The sequence below is a fragment of the Telopea speciosissima genome, chromosome 2 (genome assembly GCF_018873765.1).
Source record: "Telopea speciosissima isolate NSW1024214 ecotype Mountain lineage chromosome 2, Tspe_v1, whole genome shotgun sequence".
NCBI classification, from domain to species: Eukaryota; Viridiplantae; Streptophyta; class Magnoliopsida; order Proteales; family Proteaceae; genus Telopea; species Telopea speciosissima.
In genome coordinates, this window is record NC_057917.1 from 61,071,054 (window position 1) to 61,098,871 (window position 27,818).

General features: G+C 39.3%; 1 protein-coding gene across 2 annotated transcripts; it reads left to right on the plus strand.

Annotated features, from left to right (window-relative positions):
- The first annotated feature begins 3,657 nt into the window (after positions 1-3,657).
- Positions 3,658-26,439, plus strand: LOC122651398 (nuclear pore complex protein NUP1). Of its 2 annotated transcripts, XM_043844779.1 has the most exons (9): positions 3,658-3,960; positions 12,668-12,730; positions 12,788-12,795; positions 13,125-13,288; positions 13,551-13,758; positions 13,910-14,224; positions 14,327-14,419; positions 16,850-17,425; positions 25,649-26,439. In XM_043844779.1, the coding sequence occupies exons 1-9, from the start codon at positions 3,702-3,704 to the stop codon at positions 26,180-26,182; spliced, it is 2,220 nt and encodes a 739-aa protein (XP_043700714.1). In that variant the 5' UTR covers positions 3,658-3,701; the 3' UTR covers positions 26,183-26,439. The 2 variants fall into 2 exon arrangements, with proteins under 2 accessions (XP_043700714.1, XP_043700715.1); XM_043844780.1 differs by lacking the exon at positions 12,788-12,795 and having other exon boundaries at positions 12,668-12,714.
- The last annotated feature ends 1,379 nt before the right edge of the window (positions 26,440-27,818 follow it).

Genomic DNA, 27,818 nt, shown 5'->3' on the forward strand with positions numbered 1-27,818 from the left:
AATTCTCAAGGCTTGGCAGTTTTTTATCCCAATTTTTGAGAGTTACATTTTCTCTGCTAATAAGAAGTGATGTGCAATCTTAATCCTACTAATCTCATAATTGTTAGTTGTGAGCTTGATTAGGCTTGAATCATTCAATTCCAAAAGAGAAGACTGGTGAGGCTCCCAGTTGCTGCCTTCTGACTGTTCAACCAGCTGTGCCCTTGTAATGACTCCTGCATCAAGTACGCCATTGCATTACTTCATTCCCTTGACAATTGCCATCTAATTGGGATTTATTGATTCAGAGGCAATGTAGTTTTAAAACCCGGACCAGATCGATGGGTTGACGAGATTATAGCAGAATCAGGCACGGAACGGTTCCTTGTTTTCCTGGTCAAGTCCAGGGTATGGTTCAGAACCAGTTGGGGTTTGTGGATCTGTTCCGTTTTAAGGGTGTGTTTGGTTCGAAATAAAAAAAAAAATAAAAAAAATTAAACATTTGAAAGAAAGATACACAAAACTCATCAATGATCTCATCAATACTTTATTATGTTTTTTTTTTTTTAATATATCCATTTCTTTTTCTTTTTTTTCCCTTTTTTGATAAAGAGAAGAAAATATAAATATTAGGGTAAATTACACGTCACCCTTGGTTTTCAAATGAAACTCAAATCGCCCTTTGATTTTTAAAAATACTCATCTGTCCCCTCTACAATAAGGATGTTAGTCTGTTGTTAGTTATTGGTGTGAAAGGATTATTTTACCCTTGTACTAAAACATTAGAATTAAATTTACAATACTACCTTTCAAAATCTATGTTTGGATGTCAAGGGTAGTTTAGGGATTTAAATTTATTTAACTGGCTGACATAATCACCTAACAGCATAAAACTAACGGTAGACATTAATTTATCGTATTGGGGTCTAATATAGGAGGTGATATGAGTATTTTCAAAAACCAAGGGGTGATTTGAGTTTCGCTCAAAAATCAGGGGGTGACGTGTAATTTACCCTAAATATTAATACGAGGGCAAATTTACAGTTAGATTATAAGCAAAAGGAGAGTTTAACTTTTGGGCCTTTTTTGCCCAAGACCTGAGAAGAAAGAGTACATTATCATATTGGCATTGAAAAAAGTTAATGTCCTTAAAGACCTCCGTAACCTGCATTAGAAGAGTTAGAATTTCCAAAGGCCACAGAGAGTGGGATGGAGATGGAAGATGCTCGGGCAGAGACTTGTTGGAGCACCAAACTTCTTTCATCTTCAACCCTAGCTTTGTGCCCTGTTGTAATCCTGTGAAGCGACCAAAAACTTTTGGTTCCAAAAAATGCCTTGGACATATGGTCTTTGTTGTGATGAAAATAAATTTACCCTTTAACAAAATACATGAGGCCCATCTTGTTGGACCTATGGTTTTAGAATCAAACCCTGCACATACCACCACAGGAAATCTAAAATGGGTAAAGCAATCAATTGAGATTGGAAAACAACATCGTCATTAGTTACATCCAAGGGTGAAAAAGACAGAGGGATATATTTAGATCTTTCATCCATAGTTCAATTTTCCTCGGAATCAAAAGGGGATTAGGTTTTGCATAATTGAAAAAGACATTGTTCCTGACATCCCAAATAAAATAACATATTAAAATAAAAATTGAGAAAAACCAAATCAGAGAAGTCCTGTCAAGCTTGTGATTCATCAAGGTGGAAATGCAGAATTGTTCCACGGAGGTATGGGAGATGAACTCAATTCTCAGACCCAAAGGACCAGCTGCCCAAACATGTTCAACCCAACCACATGAGAGGAAGATGTGACAGTGGGTCTCAACACAAGTGCTACAGAGAGCACAAGTGGCCTCAATTTGGGCCCATTTCGAGACTGTATCCTTAATCGGGAGTCCTGCATATAATACACGCTAGAAAAAAAATTTTAAATTTAGAAGGTAAATTAAGTTTCCAAAAAAACTTCCTCCAAGAGAAAAGAGGTAAATTATGATCAGAGGATAAAGATTGACAAAAAATTGCCGCCTACTTAGTATTAAACTTACCGTCCTTGGTGAGGGTGCACCACCATATATCCTCAGCATTTGAGATGAGAATATTCACAATATTAGAAAAGAATGATGGGGCAAAAATCGAAATAGACTCCAAGTTCCAATTGGAAGAGTTTCTTTACTGCCCATTTCTTGCCAACCAAACTAATTAGAGTTTTAATCAGGTTAAGAGAATGGGCGGAGGGCAGGCGAGATTAGGACTCGCTACCCTTGAAGAGCGCCTGGGCTTGACCTTGACTCGCACCCTTTACCATGCACATGGATTCAGGAATTGGTACGAGATCGGCTATATTGATATCAACCGATACTTGGCCAATAATGGATTGGTGGTACAAAAACTAGGGAGGGTAAAATAGTAAAAAAAATGATATCGAAATCTTGGAGGTAAAGGTGTAGATGATAATTAAGGGTGTCAAAACCTAAACCGAACCAGTAAAATCGGCCCAGTCCAACCCGCTTGAACCCAATCCAAACCGAATCAAAGCCTTATCGGTTCAGCTTCGATTTACGGGTTAGAACACAATTTGATTCGGGCTAAACCAACAGGCCATCGATTGGCCTACCCGATAGGACTAAACCCTAACCAAACCGAATAGTAAAACCAACCCCGAAACCCTAAAAACTCTACTTCATCCCTACCCAAAACAAGCTATAGCCGGGTTTCAAATTGAACTGAACCAAACCGTGTCGAACACGAACCGAAACCAAAAGCCCTTATTGGTTCGGTTTTGGTTTCCTTATCCACATTGAACCGAACCACCCGATTGTCACCCTTGATGATGATGCATCACATAGGGGGGCAGTTTGATCATTTTAACCCTCTCTTGTCCAATGGCAAATGTCTTTGCTTTACTGTGCATGATGCAATGCTGCTCTCAAAATCTTTTTCAATGGTAAAGTTTTGTTTCTTCTCAAATCCTAAGTATTTATCTATTTAATTATTTTTTTAAAAATATTTGCAAAATGGTTTGGGGTGAAGTTTTGTGTGCACAACCATTGCATGGACATGAGGAACTGTGTACCATGTATGGGTTGTATGCATGACCATGCATCATGCATAACTTACACACAATGTTTCGGCATAAGTTTTTTTTGAAAATATGTACTTTGTGCTTAATATTGAAATCTTCAGGATTAAATTGACATCTTTGTCTTCTCAAGTGCAGTGCACCTTATGTGTGTATTCCACGATGCATTAGATAGTGAATCTTTCAAGTTTTTTCTCTCAGTCTAATGGCCACCGTTGGATGCTCAAGTGTGGTGCAATCCGATACAACTGATCCATATTCGTGATCAGCAGCAGCCGGCACTGATTACGTGAACTAAATCGCTGGCCAAGGGAATTGCACTCACTAGTGCGCTCGCAACTCGGAAGGGCGCAACTGCACAAAGTCGCAGTCGTCGTCGAAATAACTTGGGAACTCAACAAAGAAATTTGCCCCCTTTTGACCAACTATTCTACATGTCAACCTATAAAATGAAAAAGTAAACTGAAAGTGGGGTTCCTTTCTAGTTTCGTTTCTCTTCTCTTTAAAGGAAAAAGAAGGAAAAAGGAAGTAGGGGCGGCGAAGCTATACATGTACTGAAGGGGGTTTCTTCAACATAATAGCAGTCGACTCAGCAGAGAAGGAAAGCGAAAGCAGCGAGACAGACTTTGCGAGTGGTATGGAGAACGAAGAGAGAGGCACCGGAGGAAAGTTTCGCAAGACTCCTGCACGTAAACCGTCGCCCTCTCCTTATGCCCGTCCGGCAAATCAGACCACTCTCCATGCCCAAAGGATAGAAAGGGGATGGCTTTCGAAGTTTGTCGACCCTGCTTCTCGCCTCCTCTCTGGTGGCGCCACTAGACTGTTTCCTTCTTTCTTCTCCAAAACCCCTGCTGTCGTGATTGCGTCACCCACGCACTCTGACGCGGAAGATTCAGGTTAATCACAACTATTCCTTTCTTCCCTTCCCAAATATTTGTCTTCTTTCAGGAATTAGGGTTTGGGTGTTCTTTCCTTGATTTTCCCTTTGGGGGAATTTTGCTTTTCAGTTCGTTCAATGCGGTGGAGTGTATTGTTTCTGTAAATTTGAAATATGCACACTCGAAGAGTGTGAGTTGGGTGTTCTATGGTAACAATTAGATTGCTTAATGCATGCTGCGGCCTACTTCTGTTACTATTTATGGGCACAACTATGCAACTTCAGTTGAAGTTCCGCTGTGAAAATGTGTGCAATATATGCTGTGAGAAAGTTACAGGAACGTTGGCTATGAAATTAGAACCCACTCATGCATCGCTTTGCATTCCGGCCAGTTGCATAGGGATTTCGATTGAATGGTTTATCTTTTGTCACGCAACCAGTTCTTATAGTGTCCTGTAGGGGTTAAAACCGGGTTGCAGATATGTCTATTGGTGCCTTCACTGTGAAGGAGAATGTTTTGAAGTGTTGAGTATTTAATATCGTCGTTCCAGAGTGCACTAGTTATGGCATGCCAGGTAGTATATGTTTCATGTAGGGGACACATTGAAAACTCTTGGTTTTAAAATGAATAAAAGCAAAGATCCAAAATATCTTTTCTTACTTTTGCTTGGTTTCCGTCCCCATGCCATGTCTTATCGCGACATTGTGAAGCAGGGCACGGGTGCATGGGTGTTTTTCATTTTGGCTGGCCTATTATTATTTATAATAAAGAGAGGGCGTATCTAAGTATAGACATATCCCTTAGTGTATGGGCAAGAGATATGACTCTTGGATGATTCACTCCCTTACATGTACAAAGAGATATGAATCATAACCCTACGTATATGGAGAGGCATCTCTACATACTTGGAAGGGAATGAAGACATGTCCATACGTAAGGTTGTGCCTACACCATGGTTCAAGATCTCGGTTTCCCAAGTTTCCGAGATGAAACCTATATGTACTACTATATCGACCAGTTTTCGACATATTTCAACAATAAAATACCAAGTTTCGACCAATTTTAACCAATTTCAACCAGCTGAGTTTCAGTAGTTTCGACCATTTTATGTCCAGCCCATGACATGTCGAGTTTTGCCCAAAAAATACCAGGTTTCGGTTGAAACCTGGGAAATCTTGGTTTCCTGGCTGCTCGAAACCGGCCTTGGCACTGAGTTCTAGAACCTTGCCCTACACTAACAAGTACCTATACCAAGAGATTAGATCACGATCAAAGATTTGGAATCTTTTATTGAGATTTAATCCTAGCTGTACAAATCAGATAAACAGTCTTTCAGACAGGTGAGTCTAAAAAGGTGTTTTCACTCTATAAATAGAGAGGGTGGCCAACATCCCAACTCAATCAATTCGTGGTATTCTTCTCCCTTTAAGACAAGTTCTTTGTCTTCCAATTTCATGAGTAAGACTGTGTGCTCTAGTAGCACTATATTTTTGTCCTCCAAATTCCATCCTTCTGAGTTTTATACCGTGGTTTTCTAACAACTCATTATTTTTTTTTGGGTTTGAAGTTAAGGGTTTCTTGAAAGCCGTTGGTTGGAGATCATACCTGACACACCAGAAGAGAGAGAACCTATTTTTATTGTGCTTATTCTCTTGTTGTTTATACTACACATTTTGTTGTCACATTGACATCATAGGTGTCAATGTGATGCAGATTTATCACCAAACTAGGCTTCTTTGCTTTGGAATAAGTGTAGGGTTTGGGTTATATACATGTTGGACCTTTGATCCCATGGGTTTTCAATGTAATAGGCCACTTTTATGGGCCTAAATTATGGATAATAAGGTTGCATACGAGCTTAGTTTCCATATTTAGTTTTATTTTTGAAGTCCTTTGTTTTTAAATTGAACCTGGTCCAAGTTGGTCCAACCAGTGGTTCAATTTAAGTGATTTTAGTAGTTTTCTTTTATTTGCTTTTAAGCAATGTAAGTTGGGCTGGATTAGGACTTTGTTTTGAGTCTATTTCAGTTTCCTAGTCAGTTTAGGTTATCTAATAGGTTAAGGATTGGATTAGGCCTTTCCTTTTTAGTGTAGGAGTCTATTTTTGAGTCTTTTATATAAGGTTGTAAGGGGGGCCAGTATTGGACCCAAATTTGATATGAATGAAAAGCTCTTTGCTGCTCTTCTTCTCCATTGAAGATTTTTGTCTTGTGTTTGATAAAGGCTGGTGGGATCGGTGTTTGTTCTGATCGACACCTTGCGGTGGGAACGGGTGATTCGTTTGAAGGAATCAGTGTTCGATACGATTGACACCTTGCGGTGGGAAGCCCAGGTGGTTTGTTTTGGTTCTCTTGCATGTCCATTATTGTTCTACAGTCGAGCAATCTGATCTCAAGGTTCTCTTCATCGACTATCAGAATACTTATTTCAAAGGTTTTGTCTGTGACATTCGATGAGTGGACTGATGATGAAACTGACTTTATGGTTGAGGTTGGCAGTAATTCTTCTGCTAACAAAATCTATGATTTATTACTTCCATTCCTAACCTAATATATTTGGGTTCCTATTGTTCTCTTGGTTTTCTCATATGATTTATTTCCCATTGTTCTCCTGGATTTACCCTAAAACTGATTCACCTTTTGATGAAAGATCTTGGTTTGGTTCCTAGTTTGACTATTCAAACCTAGGACTACATTACAATGCATCTCCTAGTCTAATCACCTTTTGTTAGAAGGACATCTTGGTTGCGTAGGCAATGCCATGACGCCTTGCTGGTGTCACCTTGATTTTTTCCTTCCTCCAACGTCTAGGATCGCCTAGTCGCCGTGACAACTATGATTGAAGTTTTTGCTGAGCTGGTTCAAAGAATGGGCTTAGCGGAGCTCCTTCTCTGTAAAGCCATTGCAAGAAGGGTCCTGATAAAGACAAATTTTTTTGTCCCTAAATATAGGATTCGGTGAATTCAAACAAGGATAATCCATGCAATTATGTTTCAAGTTTTTCGACTTTTGTGTTCAACTCAAGTATCCGATCCTTTGATATTACAGAAAGATAAGGAACCCCATTCTAGTTAGCCTTTATTCACTGCAACTAGCAGCCTCTGCCAGATTTCGTTCCTTTAACCTCAACCTCAAGTCCTTCCCTGTGAAGTTGAGCAGTGGTGGTGAAAACGTTTGCTTCCTCTGTGAAAAGGGTGGTTATAGACATGGTACAAGGTTTTGTGAAATATCGGTGATATTTTGCGTAACTTCGCATTTCACAAGCTTTTAAAACTAAATAACCTGTGATATACAATTTTGTTTTCAAAGGTTTTACAGAAATTTCGGTCTTATCCAAGTTTCGCATGAATCGGGTTGAAATTTCGACCCATTTCGTGACTTTCTCTTGGTTTTGACTTCTGAACTTGGAAAACTCAGTTTTCTTGCTGTCTTGGCCAAACCATTGCCGTACAAGCTTGGAACTAGTGCTTGGGCAGTAGAGGAACGTAGTGGAAGCGACGATTTTGCTGCGTTGTTGGAAGATTTGTGCAAGATCCGAAGATGGTGATTTATTACTTTTCCCAAAACCTAATTTTTGCAAAAAAATAGGATAAATACTTGGTGGTTGGCATTCAAGTTTTTATGTTACACACTGTAGTCCGATCTATGACTTCGACTCTTTGTAACAAACCATGTATGATGCATGATTTATCAAATGATTTATAATTTGATGTCTATTCATTCTTAATACATATTTAAGTTTTTTTACTTGAATTATATGGGTTTTAGTACAAAACATTGTGTGGAATAGGCCATATTAGTGAATGTATACAACGTACACCAACATAGGATTCGAAGTTAAACTACCATTTTGGGTGTATTTTTTAAAATATAAGGGTTCCACTATGTTTAGAGGGCCTAAAATAGAGTGTCATTGAAGTTTCATGACCTACTTTGGCCATTTGGCAAACCAGCAATCAAAACCCGAAAAAATGTACTGGTTTCGACTGAAATTTCGGTTTTGAACTGAAACCTTTTACTATGGATATATAGATTGTATATCCATTATTGAAAACTTAAGGAGATTAGTTTACCTCCTAAATGCAACGTTGAATGAAAATTAAATGGAGGGTTACTAAACATGATGTTGAACCCTAAACCAACAACAAGAAGCTAGACATAGAACCTTGATCCATGGATAAAATCTGGTTTCCTTAATTGATGGCTCCCGCTGCTCTCCATGTTTGGAAATCTTGGATGTCATTTAAATGCATTTGAGCTTTGCCCCTGCATGCGCTTGAGTAATATAACCAAAAAAGCTGCAAACACTTTATTTGATCAAATTGCACATCTGTCATGTTTTGGATCCATAAAATTTCCTTTGTTTCTTATGAGTTCGATTCTGGAATATATTTTCCTTCAGCTCTTTTTTTGTTGCTTCAGCATCTCTTTCCCATTCTGGATTTTATGCATATATTGTGTTCATATTTACTGGTGAATTCTTACTTCAGGATTCCTATGGGTAAGCACTGGTTTTCATCAAGTATGTTTGTGAATATTCAATTTTGGACTCCAGTTGTACCTATGTTGGATTCAAGCTTGTTGTTTCCATTGGCTGTTGGACAACCTGGCATAAGAGTCTTCCCAACAAACTTGCATCCACACCAGTTGAGGAAGCCACAAAATGATCTCTATAGTCTATTCCTTGTTTTGGTAGTTGAGCCCACACCCAGTCGTTCCATTTATATTATGTGTCAACCTCTAATCTCTGTTTTAAAGGGACAACAGTTCTTGGGGTGGTTTTTTGGGTGGAGTTTGAGATGGCAAAGAATATACATGCTATTTACCATAGTTGTCAAGGCGTCGCCTAGGTGACCGCCTTGGCATTTAGGCGTGATGCAGAGCTGAAGACCTACTCACGTAGGAAGAAGTCCAAGGGAGGCCAAACCGTGGCCTAGTTTCTGTTTCCTTAGTTTATTTTATGTCTTTGTTTTTGGTTTAGTTCATTGAACATGGTCCATATTTGTTAGTGGACTCCATATCAGCATATTCTAAGTGTAGTTGAGCTCGGTTAGGAGTTTTCTTATTCTAACTCAAAGTCGATCTGTATTTATTTCTTTGCTAACTTAAAGTCATAGACATGTTAGGACTTTTAAGTTTAATTAGGATGTTGCAAGCTAGAATCGGTTAAGAGTTCCTAATCCTTTTCTAACTCTATTTTTATTGTTAATACAAGCAACCTTTGGGCTAAGTCATAGCCACAATTTTAGAAAAGAGCAAATTACATGCACCCCCCCTGGTGTTTGAAACAATAACAGAACACTCCCCCTAGTTTCACCTTTTACGTATTAGTCCCTGATGGCTCACGGTGTCAGTGAGCTGTTAGTTTTTAAAATGAAAAGACCATTTTACCCTTTTACATCAGTGACTAATTCAATTACCCTTATTTACTTCTTCTCCTCCAAACCATAAATCAATTTAGGGTTTTGCAGAAGACCAAATCTCTGGCGGACATTTCCTGGCCCAGCCACCCTCCGGCGAAGGTTTGTCTCTCCACCGCCCCTCTTTCTCTTTTTTTTTTTTTTGTGAATTTTTCAAAATAGAAATGGATTTCGGTCTCTTAGGAACATTTTGGTTCTCGTAGCGGCGGAAATTCCGGCCGCCGTGGGTGCTCTGTGATATGGAATCAAGCTTCAACGAACTACGACCTCAGAAGAAGAAAGAACCCCACAAGCAAAGAAAGACAAAGAGGAGGAAGGAGAGGGAGAGAGAAAGAGAGTATTGGAAAAGCCTGGAAGGAAAGAAAGGTTAAATGCATAAGGACCTCATGAGATTTTGTCCTGTTTGAATTGAATCAAAACTACATCCTTCTTTCAATTTAACACCGCCATAAATGCCCTGTGGCATTCAATTCCCTGAAGGAACCTGAAATCTCAAAACTGTTGTTTCCTTGCCTCAGAAACCCTACAGTAGTTTCTCTGGAGTTATGAACGTGACTGTTACCAGACATGCCTTCATCTCCTAAGTTCTTCTACCCTCGCCAGCCATGGCTCTCTTACAACCAGAAACCATCTCTTCTAATATGTTGTCTTCTTATCGGGATTACTGGATTTTCTTTCGGATTGGTTGCCCTTTTGAGGGCGAGCTCTGGGTATAAATGTAGGAATGCTGAACCTAGATCTGTTTCGATTGTTTGGGAGAGGAGTAGCAGCAGTGATGGTGTTGGGGTTGGGAATCGTGTTGGTTCTGATGGAGATCAGGAGAGGTATAAGGTGATGGAGTTTGTTGGTATTCAGACCGTTTTTGGATCTGTTGGAAGGCATAAGTCGTTGAGGAAAACTTGGATGCCTTCTGATCCCCAAGGCCTTCAATGGTAACTCTGCCCCTATATGTCTTGAAACCAAAAAAAAAAAAGTTAAGCATTTTGCTTTCTGGATCTTATCTGTCTGTCTGAATTGAAAAAATCAGAACTTTGTCTGAATTGAAAAAATCAGAACTTTGACGATCAAGTAAATTTGGTTCCCACTAAGAGGAGTGTAGTAATTACTGAATCCTGGTATTTTAGACTTAATTTTGTCTGCCAGCATTGCTAACTCCTGGGATCTAGATCTACCGTTTGTTTGTGCTCTGAAAATGGTGGAATATGGATTTACACTTTTGATTATCTCTTGCATCATGGAAAGGAACTCAGTACTGATTATACCACTAGAGCAGGCAAGATTTGCCGGAGAGGATAGTGGAGCAGAGCAGTGCAGAGATGGTTTGTAGATTTATAGCAGCAGCAGAGTGGAGCTCCCTCACTAGATCGCTCCCCGGCGATGATTTATTTCTTCGCAAATCGCCGGAGAATAAAGTGATAGGTGAAGGAAGATGACAATGGAACGTTGGTTTTGGAGGAGATGGGTTTGGGCCACCCTTATGTCTCATATGGGTAAAATGGTCAATGTAAAAAATTGAAGGGTAATATAGGGTTTTTTCAAAAGTTTAACTACAACTAACAGTTTACACTTGACGGTAAGGGCGTTTTTGTAAGCCGTCAAATAATTTAGGGGGGTGCATGTAATTTGCTCTTTAGAAAATAAAAGTTTGTTGCTGTCACTGTAAGTCTTCTCCATTGAAGAGCCTTGTGTATGATCAAGGGAAAGGGATTGGTGTTTGATCCAATTGACACTTTGCGGTGAGAAGCCTGGTCAGATAATCTATGCTCATGTTCTTCTGCTACTATTGTGCTATTGGGTTTATTCTTCTTCTTTAATCACTGCCATCAACAAGTAAGTTCGGTGATGAGAATTTTTCCTGCAACTAGAATCGTTACTCCCGGAAGATCATATACTACATGTTTTTTGAGATTAAGCAATCCAATTGTAAGATCATGCTCAAATTTTGATCGAATCTCAGGAACCCTAAATGGAGAACTTGATCCAAAATTCAGGATGTTCTGACCAGCCGATTGGCTGTTATAGTGAAATTCCTGTTTTTCTCCATTTTTTTAAGGGGGGGGGGGACTGGGAGGGGGAAAGGTAACAGCCAGGAGACTCGAACCCGAGACCTCCTGGTGAGCATGGGCATGAAGCGCACCACAGCTCACCAACTGCGCTAGGCAGCTGTTGTTTCCTGTTTTTCTCCATTAAAACCCTGTTCCATGCTTGAATCAATTCTGGAATTCTGAATTTTTTTAAGTATTGATTATATGCCTTTGTTCATGATTGAATCCATTAACCTTTCTTAACCCTAGGCTTGTTAACTAAATTACTGTTTTACCCCTAGTCCTATTGCTACTAGGATTGTTGCATAATTTCCTATCCAACCTGTGGATTAATCTGGAATTTTCAGCAACCATTCCATCCATTGAATAGACAACTCGAACTGAATTTCAGGTCCATCAGACCATTGGATTTGTTCAATTTAATTTCTCCCAAATCTGGAACTTGTTCTCTGTGAAAGATCTTGTATTTGGCTACTGTTTTCAGTCTTCAATCCAGTACTACATTAAGGTGCCTTGACAACTAGTGTCGCCTTGCGTCCAGGCCCCCTCCAACGCCTTGGTTCGCCTAGAAGCTATGACAACTATACTATTTACTATTCAGGTTACCTAGTAAGGTGAGTAGAAGTGTCTGGTAGACTGACAAGAACCCCCAGGCCTTTATGGATCATAAATTCACCCTTGCAGGAAAGCCATTTTATCTTTTGAATCCAAAAAGTTCTTATAGTGGGGCTCATTCTTTGTAGTCATCACGTTGAACAATGCTATCTTACATCAAACTAATTAAAGAAGAAATGAAAGGGAGAAGAAGATGATTTGGATGAGGTGTAAGCTACTCTAGTTCTTTTCTGCCACTCTATTTAGCACCATATACCCTATAATCTATTTATTCAAAAGCAGTAATGTCTCTTCCAATCACCTCAAGCTTAGTCATTTTTGTCCTTTGTCCCTTTAGCATCATGAACTTGCACTCTATTAGTCCTCTAAGTTTCAAAGGATAAAATAAACTTTGTTTCTTTCTCAGGAAAATGTCTTAAAATTTCCTGGATTCTTGTTTTGCCTAAGTCATTGTTAATATGTTTTTCACTTTGATGAAACTAACCAGTTTAAGGTTTTATTTCAATTTCTTAATCTCTATTTTGTGATTCTATTCAGTAGTATTTCCATCTTGAGTGAATTATTGTGCTTATAGTTTGACCACTCAATGTTGTGATGACTGATGACTTCTAACTGGTATGTTTTTCTTTCGACCAATGATGTGCAGGGGTGAAGCAAGATGCTAGGCTGGTTAATCCAAAGCCCACTTCCGAAGTAAGGCCTAAACCTAGCCTTTCCCTCTCTCAAAGTGCAATTTATTTCCCTTTTTCATCTAAAGATTACTTTGCTTCAGAATCTCATTTATATATGAAAACTGATGCCTATAATACTATTGTAATTGCTTTAGTCAAACTATATACTTGGCATTCACGAAAATGCTATTTAGGCCCCTATTTTTAGACTACGATGCTCTTTCAAGAGATTTTCTCTCATAGATGAATTGTGTGATATGCATCATTCAATTTTAATTACTTGATGCATATGATATGTGCTTCCCTTCTTTTATCAGCGGAAGTGATAGACTATGTCTCTTTAGCTTTTATTGGTCTTTCTGTTTGTGACCAGAAAATAGAAATATTGGTTGATTCTTTAATTTTTATAATGTTTCTATAATTCATATACAGATCCCGGAAACTGTAATGGAAGGAGGAGGTCAGATGGACGAAGTACATGGAATAAAATGTATCTCTCAAATTGATGAACATGCCAGAGAGAAGTTGGGCAACTCATCTGATGGTAGTGGACTTTCTGAAATCGAGCAGCTAATGAAAGGAAAAACAATTTCTAGGCAAGTTAGGATTGCAAACTCTATTGTATGATCCGCTTTTGATTGGCAGTATATTTTTTGATTTCCGTACAATGTGAGTTTAAATCTTTGTGCATATATGTGAATGATCGCTCGTCTCATAGTTGCATATGAGATGTGGAGCAACCTATTTTTGACACCTACTGCCTTTGGATACTAAAAATACTCTTGCAACTATATGTAGTTTATTTAGCTGTGAATCCTTTTTATCCATTTAGGCATCTAATTCTCCATTCTTTTGCAGAGATGAACTTAACCGCTTGATGGAGATATTGCATTCAAGGGTTGTTGATCATTCTGATGTTGATGGGCGGGAAAAGAAAAGCACAAGGGTGACTGTAGTACCAGAAGCTACAGGTGATGTATTGGGAGAAGAGAAAGTAAGAACACCAGTCCAAGAAAAGCTGGCGGATATTTTGAGTGGAGTCTCAAACCCTATTCTTCAACCTACCGTGAGTAGATGCTGTTATTCAGTATGGGGTTTCCTTTTAGCATCAGTCAAATGACAGGAGAGCTTATTTTGCGTACTTTATTTTGTGTTGTCCATTTATTGTTCAAGTTCTGATATGGTGGACGCTTTGCTTATTGTTTCAAATTTTTTAGATACGAGATGAGGTTGGTTCTTCACCAGTAGAGATTGCAAAAGCTTACATGGGAGCCCGAGCTTCAGAATTAAGCCTCAGTTCTCAGAGTAGAATATGGAAGGATGAAAGAACTGCAGTACAAAACAATGATTTTGCATCAAAAAGGATGTCTATTCTTCCGTCTTCTCCCAAGTCATCCATTTACCATCCGGATGCTGTGGTACAGAACCAGTCTAGTTATTTGACTCCACAAACTCAACGAGGCAGGATTGGGCTTCATAATCTTCCAAGAACACCCTATTCTAGAACTGTTTTCCCGAGGTCAACTTCCAAGGTTATCTAAGTTTCACATAGTTGATTTTATATTTTTAAATAATGACCGTTTGATATAGTATCCATTATGATATTTTCTTATTCTTCCTTTCCATTTTGTTAGGTGACTCCATTCCATGGTGTTTTTGATAACTCTCGCAATATTTTATCAACTCACAGCAAGCAATTCCAAAGTCCAGTTTACGGTAGTAGGCAGGTGATAGTTCATATCTGTGATCCTCTTACAATAGTTTTGACTTTCGAGTTTGAATAACATGTTTATTTTCCAATACCTTACACCAAGCTTCATTTGAGAGGACTTGTGGGCTTCGTCCTCTGCCCTTGTAAGGATATGGTCAGTTAAGATGCGTGAACAAACTATAAGATATATGCTTTAAACATTTATAGATGGTAGGAAGAGAGGCAATGAATTAACAGCGTACGTCATTGTAGTTCATGCTTTGCACATCAATTTCCTGATCAGTGAACAGCTGAACGTGTAAAATTTGTCAAACTGGGCAAGAAAGCTGATCAATCAAATGTAAATTTCTTGGGATTTAAACTTTCAAGAACGTATTTATTTATTTGAAAGTGAGTTCTCAATAAACAAAGGGTAAGTGACTATGTAATGGGCTTACAAATAGGCCCATACTGATGGGTTTGGTCTTGATACAGGTATGGCCTTAATGGGTATGTGCCTGATTTGAGTCTCAGGTGAAATTGTCAGCTCATAGGTTGTCCTAGAATCATGCACCTAGGCAATGGACTTTATGAGCTCATGCTTATTTGCTTATTGCCATCACAAAGTCACATAGCCATCTTTTCTTTACCACAGTTCCTATCAGTTGGTTTAAGATTTTTAATGCTTTTTCTGCAATCTTCATATCAATAACAAACTGGTTCAGAACACATTTTATTGGCTAATTTTTCCAGAAAGGAGGATTTCGTTTAGCCCTTGGTGATATATCTTGACCCGCGCATGATCATGTGTTTGCTTGTATGGGTTATTGATTGCTGTTTTGTGACTGTTGTTAACTGGTCTCCTGGGCCTGGGTGATAGACAGTACAGGCTGTATCAAGTTGGTTTTTGTTTCTCACCCTACCTCACATGTTTTCTTGTTTATCTTAAGGTTTTATGGTTTTGGAGAAAGATATTTCTTTTTCATTTTATTTGAGTGTCTGAGATTTGCATCTCTAGACTAGTTCCTTGTCATCCACAATGTGAGGAGAAACTATTCATTGATACAGAATGACAATATTCTTAGTGAATTAAATGTAGAGGAGCCCAATAAATCTCTGTTGTTTAAGAAAATCTAGAGGATGAAGGGTTCCTATGAAAGCCAAAGTTGTTATGCACTATTGTGGGGGATGAAATCCAGACAGTGAACTATTTAAGGTCTAGGAGATGGCAGATCATCATGTAGCTTTTGTGAAAAGCGGGTGGAGTCAGTGCCCACGTCTTATTTTGTCCTGTTACAGGGGACATTGGAGTTGTTCTTAGTAAATTAAGGCAATTTTAGGCAAACCCATGAGAATCCAATCCTTTTTTAGAGATGTCATGGCCTAAGTTGAAAGAGTTGTGGAATCTTGCAGTGTCTTGGCTTTTATGGAAGGAGAGGAATCCCAGGACGTTTTAAAAGTCAATCTTTTTGCAGATATTTAGGACCTTGATTTTGGCTTCCTACAGTAACGCATGCAAAAATTGTACATTTGGATCATTATTTTTTACTGGATTAGACAGGATGCCCTTCATATATTTTATATTTTCTGTGAGGGTACCCTGCCAATTTATTCCTAGCACATTTTTCTTTGACTTCTCAGTCCTCACATGATTTGTTTAGTCATTGAAATCAAGAGTTGTATACTGAGTAGGTGTTATGTAAGAGGTTAGGTGACAGTACAGTTGACAGTCCACAAACATGCACTTACTCATTGAGTGACGATTCAACATTAGTAGCTTCTTCTATGGTGTTATTTGATAGGGGTTGGGGGGCGCTAATCAGGATGTAGTGTTTTACACCTCCCGGCTGGGACTTGCATATATGTTGATGCCAGTGTAAATTTAACTGTATCTAGTTATGAAGAAGAATCAACTGCAGCATATATGTTGATACCAGAGTAAATTTAACTGTATCTAGTTATGAAGAAGAATCAACTGCAGTTACCATAGAAGGAAGCAAAAGCGAGGCCTGAAGTGTTTCGAGAAGCAAAGGCGAAAATGATTCTGTAAAAGAAATGGGAGTATTTATTCTTTAAAATGAAAATATAATTGACACTATTGTCAATTACAGAAGTGTTTTTAAGGGCATAAGAGTTTTTTACAAAAATGAACTTGGTCACAATGGATTTTTTGGTAAAACTTTAAACATTTAATCAACTCTTCTCATTCTTGACTGCCTTTATCATTTGGGGCTTTGGACCCCAAAAGTTCAATTTTAACCCTGAATGGATCCTGACCCTGGTGATGCCCTCTTAAATCTTGTTGGTAGTGGGGGAAAACATTTACAGCCTAAGGGAGGGGATGAGGCCTCAATCCATGACTAAACTCAATTTCTCTTTAACAAAATGCATTTTTCGAGATTTCAGGGCATTATAAGTTGTTCTTTGACTTGGTTGACTGACATTTTTGCCTCTCATGTTTATGCAGACAAAGGCAGAGATATTGGATGATGGCGTAGGATCAGTGGGACCGATCCGTAGAATACGCCAGAAGGTTGTTTCAACAACTCCTACCAGAGTTGCTGGTTCACGTCATCCTTCTAACTCTAGCTCTTTGTGGACTGAAGATTCTGATGCTTCTAAAACCTTCTTGCCCACTTTCAAGAGAAATTTGGATCCTGGAGCATCATCAAGTGGCAATTCAGCTTTCCAACCTGGTGATAGCAAGGCTTCCAACTTTAATGTTGGTGTCACAACTGTCCACCCACAGTCTAGTGAGTTAGCCAGGAAAATATTGGAGCACCTTGATCGGACTGTTCCAACCCCCAAAGAAAAATCTGCTGAGTTGAAGTTGGCAATGGTGCGGAAAAAGCCCTCTTCTTGTGAGTTCACTACTAGCAGGCCAAATGAGCAGTTTGGTAGCCTTCATGTTGAAGATTCTGATTCTCTGAAGAGCAGAAATTTACTTGGTGAGAATTTCTCTGATCAAGAGAATGAAGACAGAGGGATATCTTTCCTTGCGGATTCTAATACAAATCATTCCTCGCAAATTAAAACGAATGAGGTAGGCTCGCCTTCCCCCAGAAGAGTTATTTTTCTTTTAATGGAATTGTGTTATGTGCTGTGATTTTGGTTTAAATTCAGTGTGGAATGGGACATGAACATTCACACACCTTTATTTGCTGAGCTCTTCGCACACAATGTTTGTTTTTTTGTCTGTTGCGTTCATTTAACTCATTAACTGCATTTTTGCATGTATGCAAGCAGCCAGCATCAACCACCCCTATGAGCAAGGTTCAAGATTTTGGTCGACAAGTTCAGTGAAGGGTTTCGAGGTCCAAATGGCCAAATTAGATAATTCTAGGAAACCCTATTTTAGGTCCTCTATGCATAGTGGAACCTTTAGATTTGAAAAAATTACACCCAAAATGGTAGTTTGACTTCTGAGCCTAGTTTGGTAGTATACGCTGTACACTGCTACATACATTCTCTAAGATGGACTATTCCACACGAAGTTTAGTATTAAAAGACTTTTAATTTAACTAAAACAGCTTAAATATGCATGAGGAATGAAGAGACATGAAATTATAAACCATTTCATAAATCATACATCATTCATGGTTCATTAGTAGAGTCAAATATATCGGAGTCAAGAATACAAGCAAGTCACCCCTGTGCCTATCCTACAGTCCTAGTAGGCTAGTACCACATCGAGTTCCGGGCAGAGGATCATAACCACCAATTATTCATCCTTTTAATTTTTTTTGGCAAAAAGTAATTTTTGGGAGAAGTAATATACCTCCACCTTTGAATCTTGTACAAATCTTCCAACAACGCAACAAATCTTTGCTTCCAATGTGTTCCTCTACCTTGTACGATAGTGATTTGTTAAAGAAATCACAAAAAAATAAGATTTCTTTTTCTTACCTGTCGAAACCTGATGATTTCAAAACTATGCTTTTATTGTTGAAGCATAGTAACTTTTTGACCAAAATATCGGCGAAACAAAATAGAAGATCGAAATTTTGACCGAAACTTGGACATTTCTATGAATCATATACCATTTCATTTCGATCTCTGTTGAAACCAAAATATTTCGTGAAATATAGGCAAAAGCTCGAACTACGTGAAATGAGGGGGAATGCTGTAGTAGTGTGGTTCTAGATGGGTCTGTGGTTGCACATTTAGCTCCATGGGTTGCATTTATTGTGTATATTTCGTTCTTAATGTCCATTTGATTGAACGAGCATATCTATATGCATGTTGCATGCATTCATCTCACCATTGACGTGATGGAACGTATGGATAATGTATTGATAAAAACATCTAGGGCCAAGGTCTATCATTCATAATGAACTCAATCTCTCTCTCTCTCTCTCTCTCTATATATATATATATATATATATATATATATACACACACAACAACAACAAACTCAGCCTTATCCCAACTTAATGGGTTCGGCTGCATGGATCCAAACAAAACAAATAGGTAAAACCGAAGTGTAAACAAAAGGGGGGAATGAAGAGGTAGGAAAAGAGGGATGGGGCATGAGGTGAAAAAAAGGGGAAAATGACGAATGAAAGATTGAAAATAAAAGGAAGATGAAAGTAAGCAGAAAGAGGCACAACCCAGCAAGTCAGGAGAATCTCAACTAAATGGGGTCTGCTACATGGATCCGTGCCCTCCAATAGGCTCTATCTGAGGTCATCCTTGGTACAAGACCTACACTATGCATGTCCTTCCTCACTACTTTTCCTATGGTTATTTTAGGCCTGCCCTTATCTCTTTTAGCCCCTTCAATCGGAATCACATCACTCGTCCTTACGGGGGCATCCCTAGGCCTCCGTTGAACATGACTATACCACCTCAAATGACTCTCTCGGAGCTTGTCGTTGATTGGGGCAATTCTCAAGTCAGCTCTAATACGTTAATTATTAACTTTATCCTTCCCAGTTATGCTGCACATCCATCTTAACATCCTCATCTTTGCTACATATAGCTTCTCAATATGACACTTCTTAATTGCCCAATATTCTACCCCATACATCATAGCCAGTCTTACAATAGTCCTATAGAACTTTCCTTTAAGCTTTAAAGGAATATGTTGATCACACATCACCCCGGATGCATGTCTTCACTTTAATTCTCTGTGTAACATCATCCTCTCTATCGCCGTCTTTATTTATGATTGATCCTAGATATCGAAAATAGTCACTTTGCGGTATCTTTCTTTCCTCAATTCACACCGTGTCAGTATCCATCATAGTGTGACTAAAATTACACATCATATGCTCCGTCTTCGTTCTACTAATCTTAAAGCCACTTGATTCCAAGGTTGATCTCCATAGTTCTAACTTAGCATTAATCCCTGCTTTTGTCTCATCCACCAAAATGATATCATCTTGAATGTTCTTGGTTAGGTTGTCCATGATAAGCGCAAAAAGGTAAGGGCTTAAAGCTGATCCTTGATGTAAACCAATCGTAATTGGGAATTTCTTGCCTTGACCTCCCACAGATCTTACACTAGTCATTACGCCCTCATACATATCTTTAATTATATCCACATACTTACTCGACACCTCTCTTTATTAGAACATGCCGGATTAAATCTCCAAGGACTCGGTCATAGGCTTTTTCTAGGTCAATAAAAACCATATGGGGATCCTTGCAATCTCTATATTGTTCCATGAGCCTCCTCAATAAGTAGATAGCTTCTTGGTTCACCGAGATATGAGTCTCTCTTCTCAAACGGGCTTCAGTAACCTTCTCCCAAAGTTTCTTGTGTGACTCATTAGCTTTATGCTTTTATAGTTATTCTAGCTTTGGATATCACCTTTATTTTTGTAGATCGGGAACACAATGCTTCTCCTCCATTCATTTGGCTTCTTCCTTGTGTCCATAATCCTGTTAAATAGATTGATTTAACCAATAACCCCACAACCTCCTAGGGTTTTCCACACTTCTATTGGAATCATAGTTGTTAAGGCGTCTAGGCGAACCAAGGCGTTGGAGATGGTTCAAAATCAAGGAAACACCAATTTGGCAACCAAGACGTCCAAGTCGACCACGGCACCTGGACGCCTAGGCGACACCTTGACAATGATTGGAATCTCGTTTGGGCTTGGTGTCTTACTTGCTTTCATCTTTCTTAAGGCTTCTTTAACTTCCGCCACACTAACCTTTCGTACGTATCTATGACATGTGGTGTCTTGTTGGATAATATGATCATCAGAGTCAATTCCACTCGACTGTCTCCATTTAGTAGGTCACAAATATACTCTTCCCATCTATTCACAATGTCCTCATCCTTAACCAACACTCTTCCATCATCACTCTTGATAGACCTCACCTGATCAAGATCTCTACTCTTTCTTTCTCTCATCTTAGCTATCTTATATATAGCTTTTTCGCCTTCTTTTGTATTTAGATTGATACAGAGATCTTCATATTTCTTAGCCCTAGCCAGCCCCACAATCTTCCTAGCTTCATTTCTAGCGTCACTATACTTATTTTATATTTTATTTCTTTAGTCCTTTGCCAAGTCTTATAACAATCTTTCTTGTTCTTAATGGCTGCTTGGACCTCATCGTTTCACCACCAAATCTTCCTAGGGGCCTGATGACTGCCCTTCGCTTCTCCTAGCACATCTTTGGCAACCCTCTTGATGCAAGTCATCATCTTGTTCCACATCGCATTGGTGTCTCCCTCAAAGCCCCACTTTCCTTATTTGACCACATTATCAGTAAATGTCCTTAGGGTCTCCCCTTTTAATCTTTACCACCTTATCTTAGGGTACATAGGTTCTGTCTTACGTTTTTGCTTGCTGAGGCACATATCCAGGACCACTAGTCTATGTTGGGTGGTTAGACTCTCCCTAGGGATAACCTTACAGTCCTTACACACCATTCTATCTGCCCTTCTCGTTAAGAAGAAGTCAATTTGGCTGGTGTGATTCCCACTTTTATAGGTAACTAAGTGCTCCTCTTTTTTTTCCAAGAAAGTGTTCGCAATGGAAATATCATAAGCTACCGCAAAGTCGAGTGAGCCCTAAGCATCTCAAGCAAGTATGGGAAATGGAAAACATGATTAATAATCCTAGGAAAGATGATAAATAATCCTACGAGAAATGTTCTCCGTGGGGGAGCGCAGCCTCCGCCAGTGCCCCCCCAGTCTCTCTCTCTCCTCCCCATGTAAAAATGACCCATATGGGCAGAGGAGAAGACCCCCTGTTGTGGGGGGGGGGGTGGCAGAAGCTTCGTTTCCCCACAGAGAACACTCTTTCATAATCCTATTAGCAATGCCTTTCTTTTTGACTGAAAACTCTGGTTCTGAATTTTTCTTTGAATTTCTCAACTCAGAGAACATAAATTTTGTCTGTGACTGTACATGCAGAGCAAAATTAATAATATATGACATCTAATATTATAATAAGGAAAAAATGTTCTCTGCGGGGGGAGGGGGGTTGCAGGCCATGCCCAGACACAGTGGGGGGCGAAATGACCACCTCGCCCCCACGAAAGGCTGAAATTCTGCCCCCAAGATGCCAGAGAGTGCGCTCTCATTGGCTGCCATGCGTGTGTGGCCCCTGTGCTCCCCCACAGAGAACACTCTCCCTTATAATAATTATTATGGTAACCAAATAATGATGTCCTGCTCAATCAAAGTGGAGGAAAAAAGGTTGCATATTCACTGAGTGTTCAACAATACCACAGTCCATATACCTACACATGTTAGATGGTGACAACAGTGCTTGTATTAAGCAGTTTGAGCCTAAAGTACAGATAGTGTAGTTGTAGTCATCTAATCACATTGATCCATACAGGCTAGGTTTCTTCTAGGTGGAGCATCAGATTGAGACCATAACACCGCTAATGTTGTAGAGTAGATCCCAAATTTTTGTGTATAGATAATTTACTGCCTCAAGTGATGCAGTTCAGAAGAGCAAGAAGACCAACAGCAAACCAGGCCATTGAATTGGACCAATATGTTTAATTATGAGTGTCCAATAGATTATATAATTAAATAGGCCATGGGCCTAGTATTTTTGGATTTAATATTGTAATGGGCCAATTCTATAAGCCCAAATAAGAGGGATTTGAGTCCAATACGGTATTAGGTGTTAGTTAAAACTTAAGTTGTTAGAGATTCCTCCTCCTACACATGGTGGGTTTCCTATTTTGCTTATTTCTATGAATTTATAAATAAAGAGGAGGGGATCATCCCACTCCAAAACGATTTGAGAATCAATTAACCTTAAGCTTGTCTGAGTTCTGTGAGAGACAGACCATGGTTCTCTGGGATTCAGAACTGCTCTACTGTGGGATGCAGTAGGGAAACCTTGGGATGCCAAGGCTGGAGTTGGTGGGATTCCTTCTCCACAGTTAGTGAGATGCCTAACATAATAACATATCCTTCTTTCTTCTTTTCAAGGTCAGTTTCTCTTACTCTCATTCATGCACATTTCATTTGCTATTCTGTTTTGATCTTCTGAGTATTATTTCTGTCCTCTAATTTTTTGTTGAGTTCTACAGAAAAGGTTCTAGTGTTGACAGTTCCATCTTTCTCTCCCATGGATTTCACATGTTGATGACAGTCGTTGCATACCCTTGTGTACTGTGGCACCAGTGTTTCACATTGATTTCTAAATTTTCTGCTAGTTTCTGTTTTTGAAACTCACTTACTAATTTGCCTTCGTTAGTTACTAATTTCATTCTCAGTTTCTAATTTGGGGTTTCACTTGCTATTCTATGATTTAGCCACTGTTTTCCTGAAGTTACTAAATCTGAGTTCTGATTTTTTGAGCTTATCTTCTAATTGTTTCAGTTGCTAATTCTGTTTTGGTAACTTTCTATTTTCAAAGACAGTTCCATTTCTCTTGATCTAGCTGCTGGATTTATTCAAAATTTTGGGAGTACTTTCTATTATTTGTCTCCTACTAATTCTCTGATAGAGAATCATTAGGTTTCAAGCCCTGTCCTATTATGTGCCTTGTGATCCTACCTATTGGGAAGAATCGAAAACCTATTTCTTGGTTAAAGCGGATTCTATTACCCATTCAGAGCTTGACTATATACAGAATATCAGAGCATGACTTTTTACAGAATAATATACTTGAACCACATTGATGCAGTGCAGGCTCAACGATTGGGTTTCAAAGGAGGTTCAAGTCTGGCCCTTATTTTGGGGCTATTGATCCAGCTGATATCTGCCAAGTTAGCCATCGATTCTGCCAAGATACACCACCAACCAGAAGAGCTATATCTCAGATTTGGATAGATATCGAGTCAGCTTAAGGAGAATCGAATTCAGCCCAGTCTGCCATATCAACCTGCTGAATTGTAGAGTGGGGGGGTTAAACTCCAGATTTTGAAGGAAATTTCGTCCAGCATGTCAAGCCAATATTCTGCCTACATTATAGGGATCGACAAGTTCTCATTTTGGAAATTGATTGGCCTTATTTGAAGAGATTTTTAGGAATCAAATTCTGCCAGAGATTAGCTATTGTGCAGCCTGTCTAACAGAAGATATTCTTCATATTTTGGTGGGCCCCGTGGCCAATATGTGGAGAAGAATTCAAGTGAATATTCTCCAGATTTAGTGGGCCCCATGGCCATTACATGGAGAAGCCTCTTGAGGATTACCAGCCCTTTTGTAGTTCTAGAATTTAGGATTTAATTATACCTTGCGTGGGAGTTTTATTAGACTAGGAAGTTCCTTTTTTAAATGGGTGTTTTATGTAATCGATAGTGTTAAAGTGTATCGAGCTCATAGGGAGAAGGGCAATCTCAGAGTATTCCATTATTCTGATCGAGATTCCCTCCCTTATATGTGTCTCTTCTATTTTGCTTATTTTTAGGAGACATTAGTTCTAGTCCTAGACTCCTAGTCCTACCTTTAAGTTTGTTTTATATCTATTTTTCTATTCAACTTTGTTCTTTTATTTTATTTATCCTGCTGCAATCGATCTCCCACTTGTGCTTTCCTGGTCGAGGTCGAGTTTGCATTACACATCTGTTTAGAATATCAATAGGTGAGCCACCAACATCGTGAGGTTGAACCAAGAACTCAAACTAAGTGCAATCCTTTTGAGGAAAATTTGAAATTTCTGAATAGAGGATGAACGTACAAGAGTTTTGTTACCTTGTCAGCCACATGAACAAAGAAATCATGCATGTTGGACATAACTTTAGGTAGAGACTGCAGTTAAGATGAGTCTAAGCCAGAAGAATTCCCATCAGCATCTGAGAGGAGCAGCTGCTCTAACTCTTCAATCTATTGACAACACTGACCAAGATAATTCTCAAATCTGGTGACTTTGTCCTGCAAGAATGGAGATGGTTTCCTCGGAAGCCTTCTGTAGAAATCGAAAACTTGTGTTATAGAGGTAGACATTGGTTGTAAGAGAGAGACTTTAGAAATCAGAGATCTACAGAAAAAAATAGGACTTCTTTTCATGGTGAATGGCCGTGAGAGGGAGGGATGAGGAGGTAAAGAGGGGTAGGGATGTGAGAGAGAGAGGGATAGGAGAGGGGGAGAGGGGGAGGGGAGGGATGTGAGATAGAGGGATGGGGAAGGGGAGAGAGGGGGAGGTGGAAAGGGGCAGGGACATGAGAGAGAAAGAGGATGGGGAGGGCAGATATGTGAGAGGGGGAGGGAGGTTGGGAGGAGAGTGACATGTGAAAAGAAGAGAGGTTGAGGTGGAGAGGGGCAGTGACATGAGAGAGAAAGAGGATGGGGGAGTGGAGAGATGTGAGAGGGGAGTGATGTGCGAATGGGATAGAGGGGGAGAGGCTTTTGAGAGGAGATCTAGATGTCTAGTAAATAAATTCGTTTGTAAAGAGTATTTTCATCTAATGAAAAAATATAATAAAAATAGTTCACACTTCTATACAATGGTATTTGATACATTTATTTGCCGGCTATGGATATGGATTGCGAAAGGTTCAATTGGGGATGATGGATCTTATGTCCATCTTATTTATTTTCTGTAATGTTTGAATGTTTACAAGGTTATAGCCTTGTTTATATAAGTGCTGACAGACTTCATTATATGAATCCATGTGCTATTCCGCATGTAAATTGTAGTGTGTTTAAGTTTACTTGTTCTGGAAAGCAGATTTTCATGAATAATCTGTAATTTTTGACGGAGTTTTAATGTAATTTGCCAATCAGCTTGGACTTTGGCTTCTGTCAACTTTCAGTTGATGCTCTGCTTGTTGAATCATTGTGTGCTTCAAACTATTTGAATTTCTGGATGCATATTGACAATGTTATTGTCATGAAGGTTTCAATGGGAGTGGGTGCCAGTGGGCGGAGTCTGAAGAATCAACCATATCCTCTCCGCAATCAAATGGATGTGGTGAGTGTTCAAAAGTCAGTTCGTGGTGCAGCTGTCTCTGAGGGATTCACTTCACAGATGAAGCCTCCAAGTCAATCTTCTGGGGCTAAACTGGGTTTGACCTCTATCTCTATCAACAAACCTGACTCTAAAAGGGCAGTTTTTCTTGATAATGGTGTTGGATTTACTTTCCCTGTATCTGCATCTTTTGGTGCATTATCTGAGCCACCAACCCCTTCCATTATGCCATCCTCGTCAGCTAGAAGTCTGCCGCAGCAGGAAGAAGGAAATACAGCCCCTGTGTACAGTTTTGGTTCCAAGAGTTCTAGTGGCCAGAATCTTGTTTTCTCATTTCCTTCCACAAGTACTAGCATCTCCACTCATGATGATTCTTCAACTCCAAAGTTTACCTTTGGTTCAGACAGGAAGAAATCCGAAGTGTCTTTCAGTTCCCTGGGCAAAGATGCCTTGTGTTGTTAGGAGTATTTGGGTTGATTTGTCATTTTCTGTTATTTGATGAAAATTTTCAAATGTAAGCAAGCACAATTGGGAGTGCAAGATGATAAGTTCTTTCCTTAAAATTTTCCCAAGGTTTATGTGATTATTTCTCACAAGCTGCGAAGCTGGTCGTTTGGTTGGATGAGGAATATGCTAGTGCCTTGGGTTTAAATGTATATTCTTGAATTTTCTTTTCTTAGTTTTGTGTAAGTAGGTAAATATTTGATGTTAATTCCACAAACCTCTTGTTTTCTTTGTACTGCAACTTTTTGTCAGGTTTAGAGGTTCTATATTCCGTTACCCTTGCTGCTGTAGTTGCTTCTTTTAAAACTTTCAGGGTCAATTGTAGGAGAGCAAACTCGTTCATGTCATGTTTAGGCTGCTCCAGCATTCAGAAAGAACAGGCAGGTAGGACTTGTCCACCCTAGTCAAAACTCCAGGAATTTAGCAGGCGGTATTGGACCTTGGTAAGAGCTAGCTATTTTGTGCCTTTCTATCCCCAGACCCTGCTAAACGCGGGAGCCTTGTGCACTGGGTATGACCTTTTTTTTGTCTCCATCTTGATGCTTGACAAGTACAAGATAAATGGCCCTTTTGGTGGGAAAAAAAATTTAAGGAGAGTTCCTACATAAAAAACCGAGCCCTTGTGGTTCTCACTCTTCAAGTCTTAACAGGTTAACACCTGTTTTGCCTGAGGCTCCACATATATTGAGGCCGGGACAAATTATTTAGGTATCAAGCTCCTACTTTTTTTTTATGGGTTCCTTATCTTCTTTTTCTTTTCGATTTGTATGTTTTTTTGGGTGCCAAATTTTACATTTTTGGCGTTGATAGGTGGTAAGGTTAAGGCAGGAGCCACAGCATCTGATCCCAGGTCAAATACGACAGATTTTACCAATTGAACTGGCGAGCACTGCACAGTATGATCATTGCCTGAGAAGCAGTCTTCTGATTTGTGAGTTAAAATCGTTTCATGTAAATGTGTATCTTACCGTCACCCTGTTAAAAAAATGTATTTTTTTTATTAAAAAAAAAAAGAAAAAAAAAAAGAAAAAAAAACGTACAATACCCAGGCTTCATTAGAGTAGTTGAATCCTATTCCCTGTTCTTTGGGTGCTTGGTGATTAGCCTGTTGAATCCACAAAATCCGGGAGACTATGAAGTAGAGCCCTAAGCAGTATAACAGTTGGTATGATTACTGGTTCTTAAAGGCCATATAACAGTTAGTATAGGAGCTGCAGAGGAGTCAGGAACCAGTCATTTTCTCTGGGTCAGTATGCCCTTCAAGTCGTATGTGGATGTAAATGTGGTGTGGGACCCACATCCCATGGAAGGAATCAGATCTGTCCCCACCCGTCCCCATATGGATAGTTGCTACGGATTCCTAACTGTGCGAGGCAGATGAACCTTTGAAGGTATACCCGAGGTTCTTTATTTTTGCATTGACATTTCCAACATCGGACAGATACATCACACATGCCATTTCATAACTTCGAACGCAGTGGTGCTGGTTAGGAAATGGGTGGCTTATAGAAGATAGTCGCTGACAGGTCAATCACCTTAAATCCATCGGTATTAACTTTTAGAAAAAAGAGCGCTGCTTGGCCGTGGTCACATG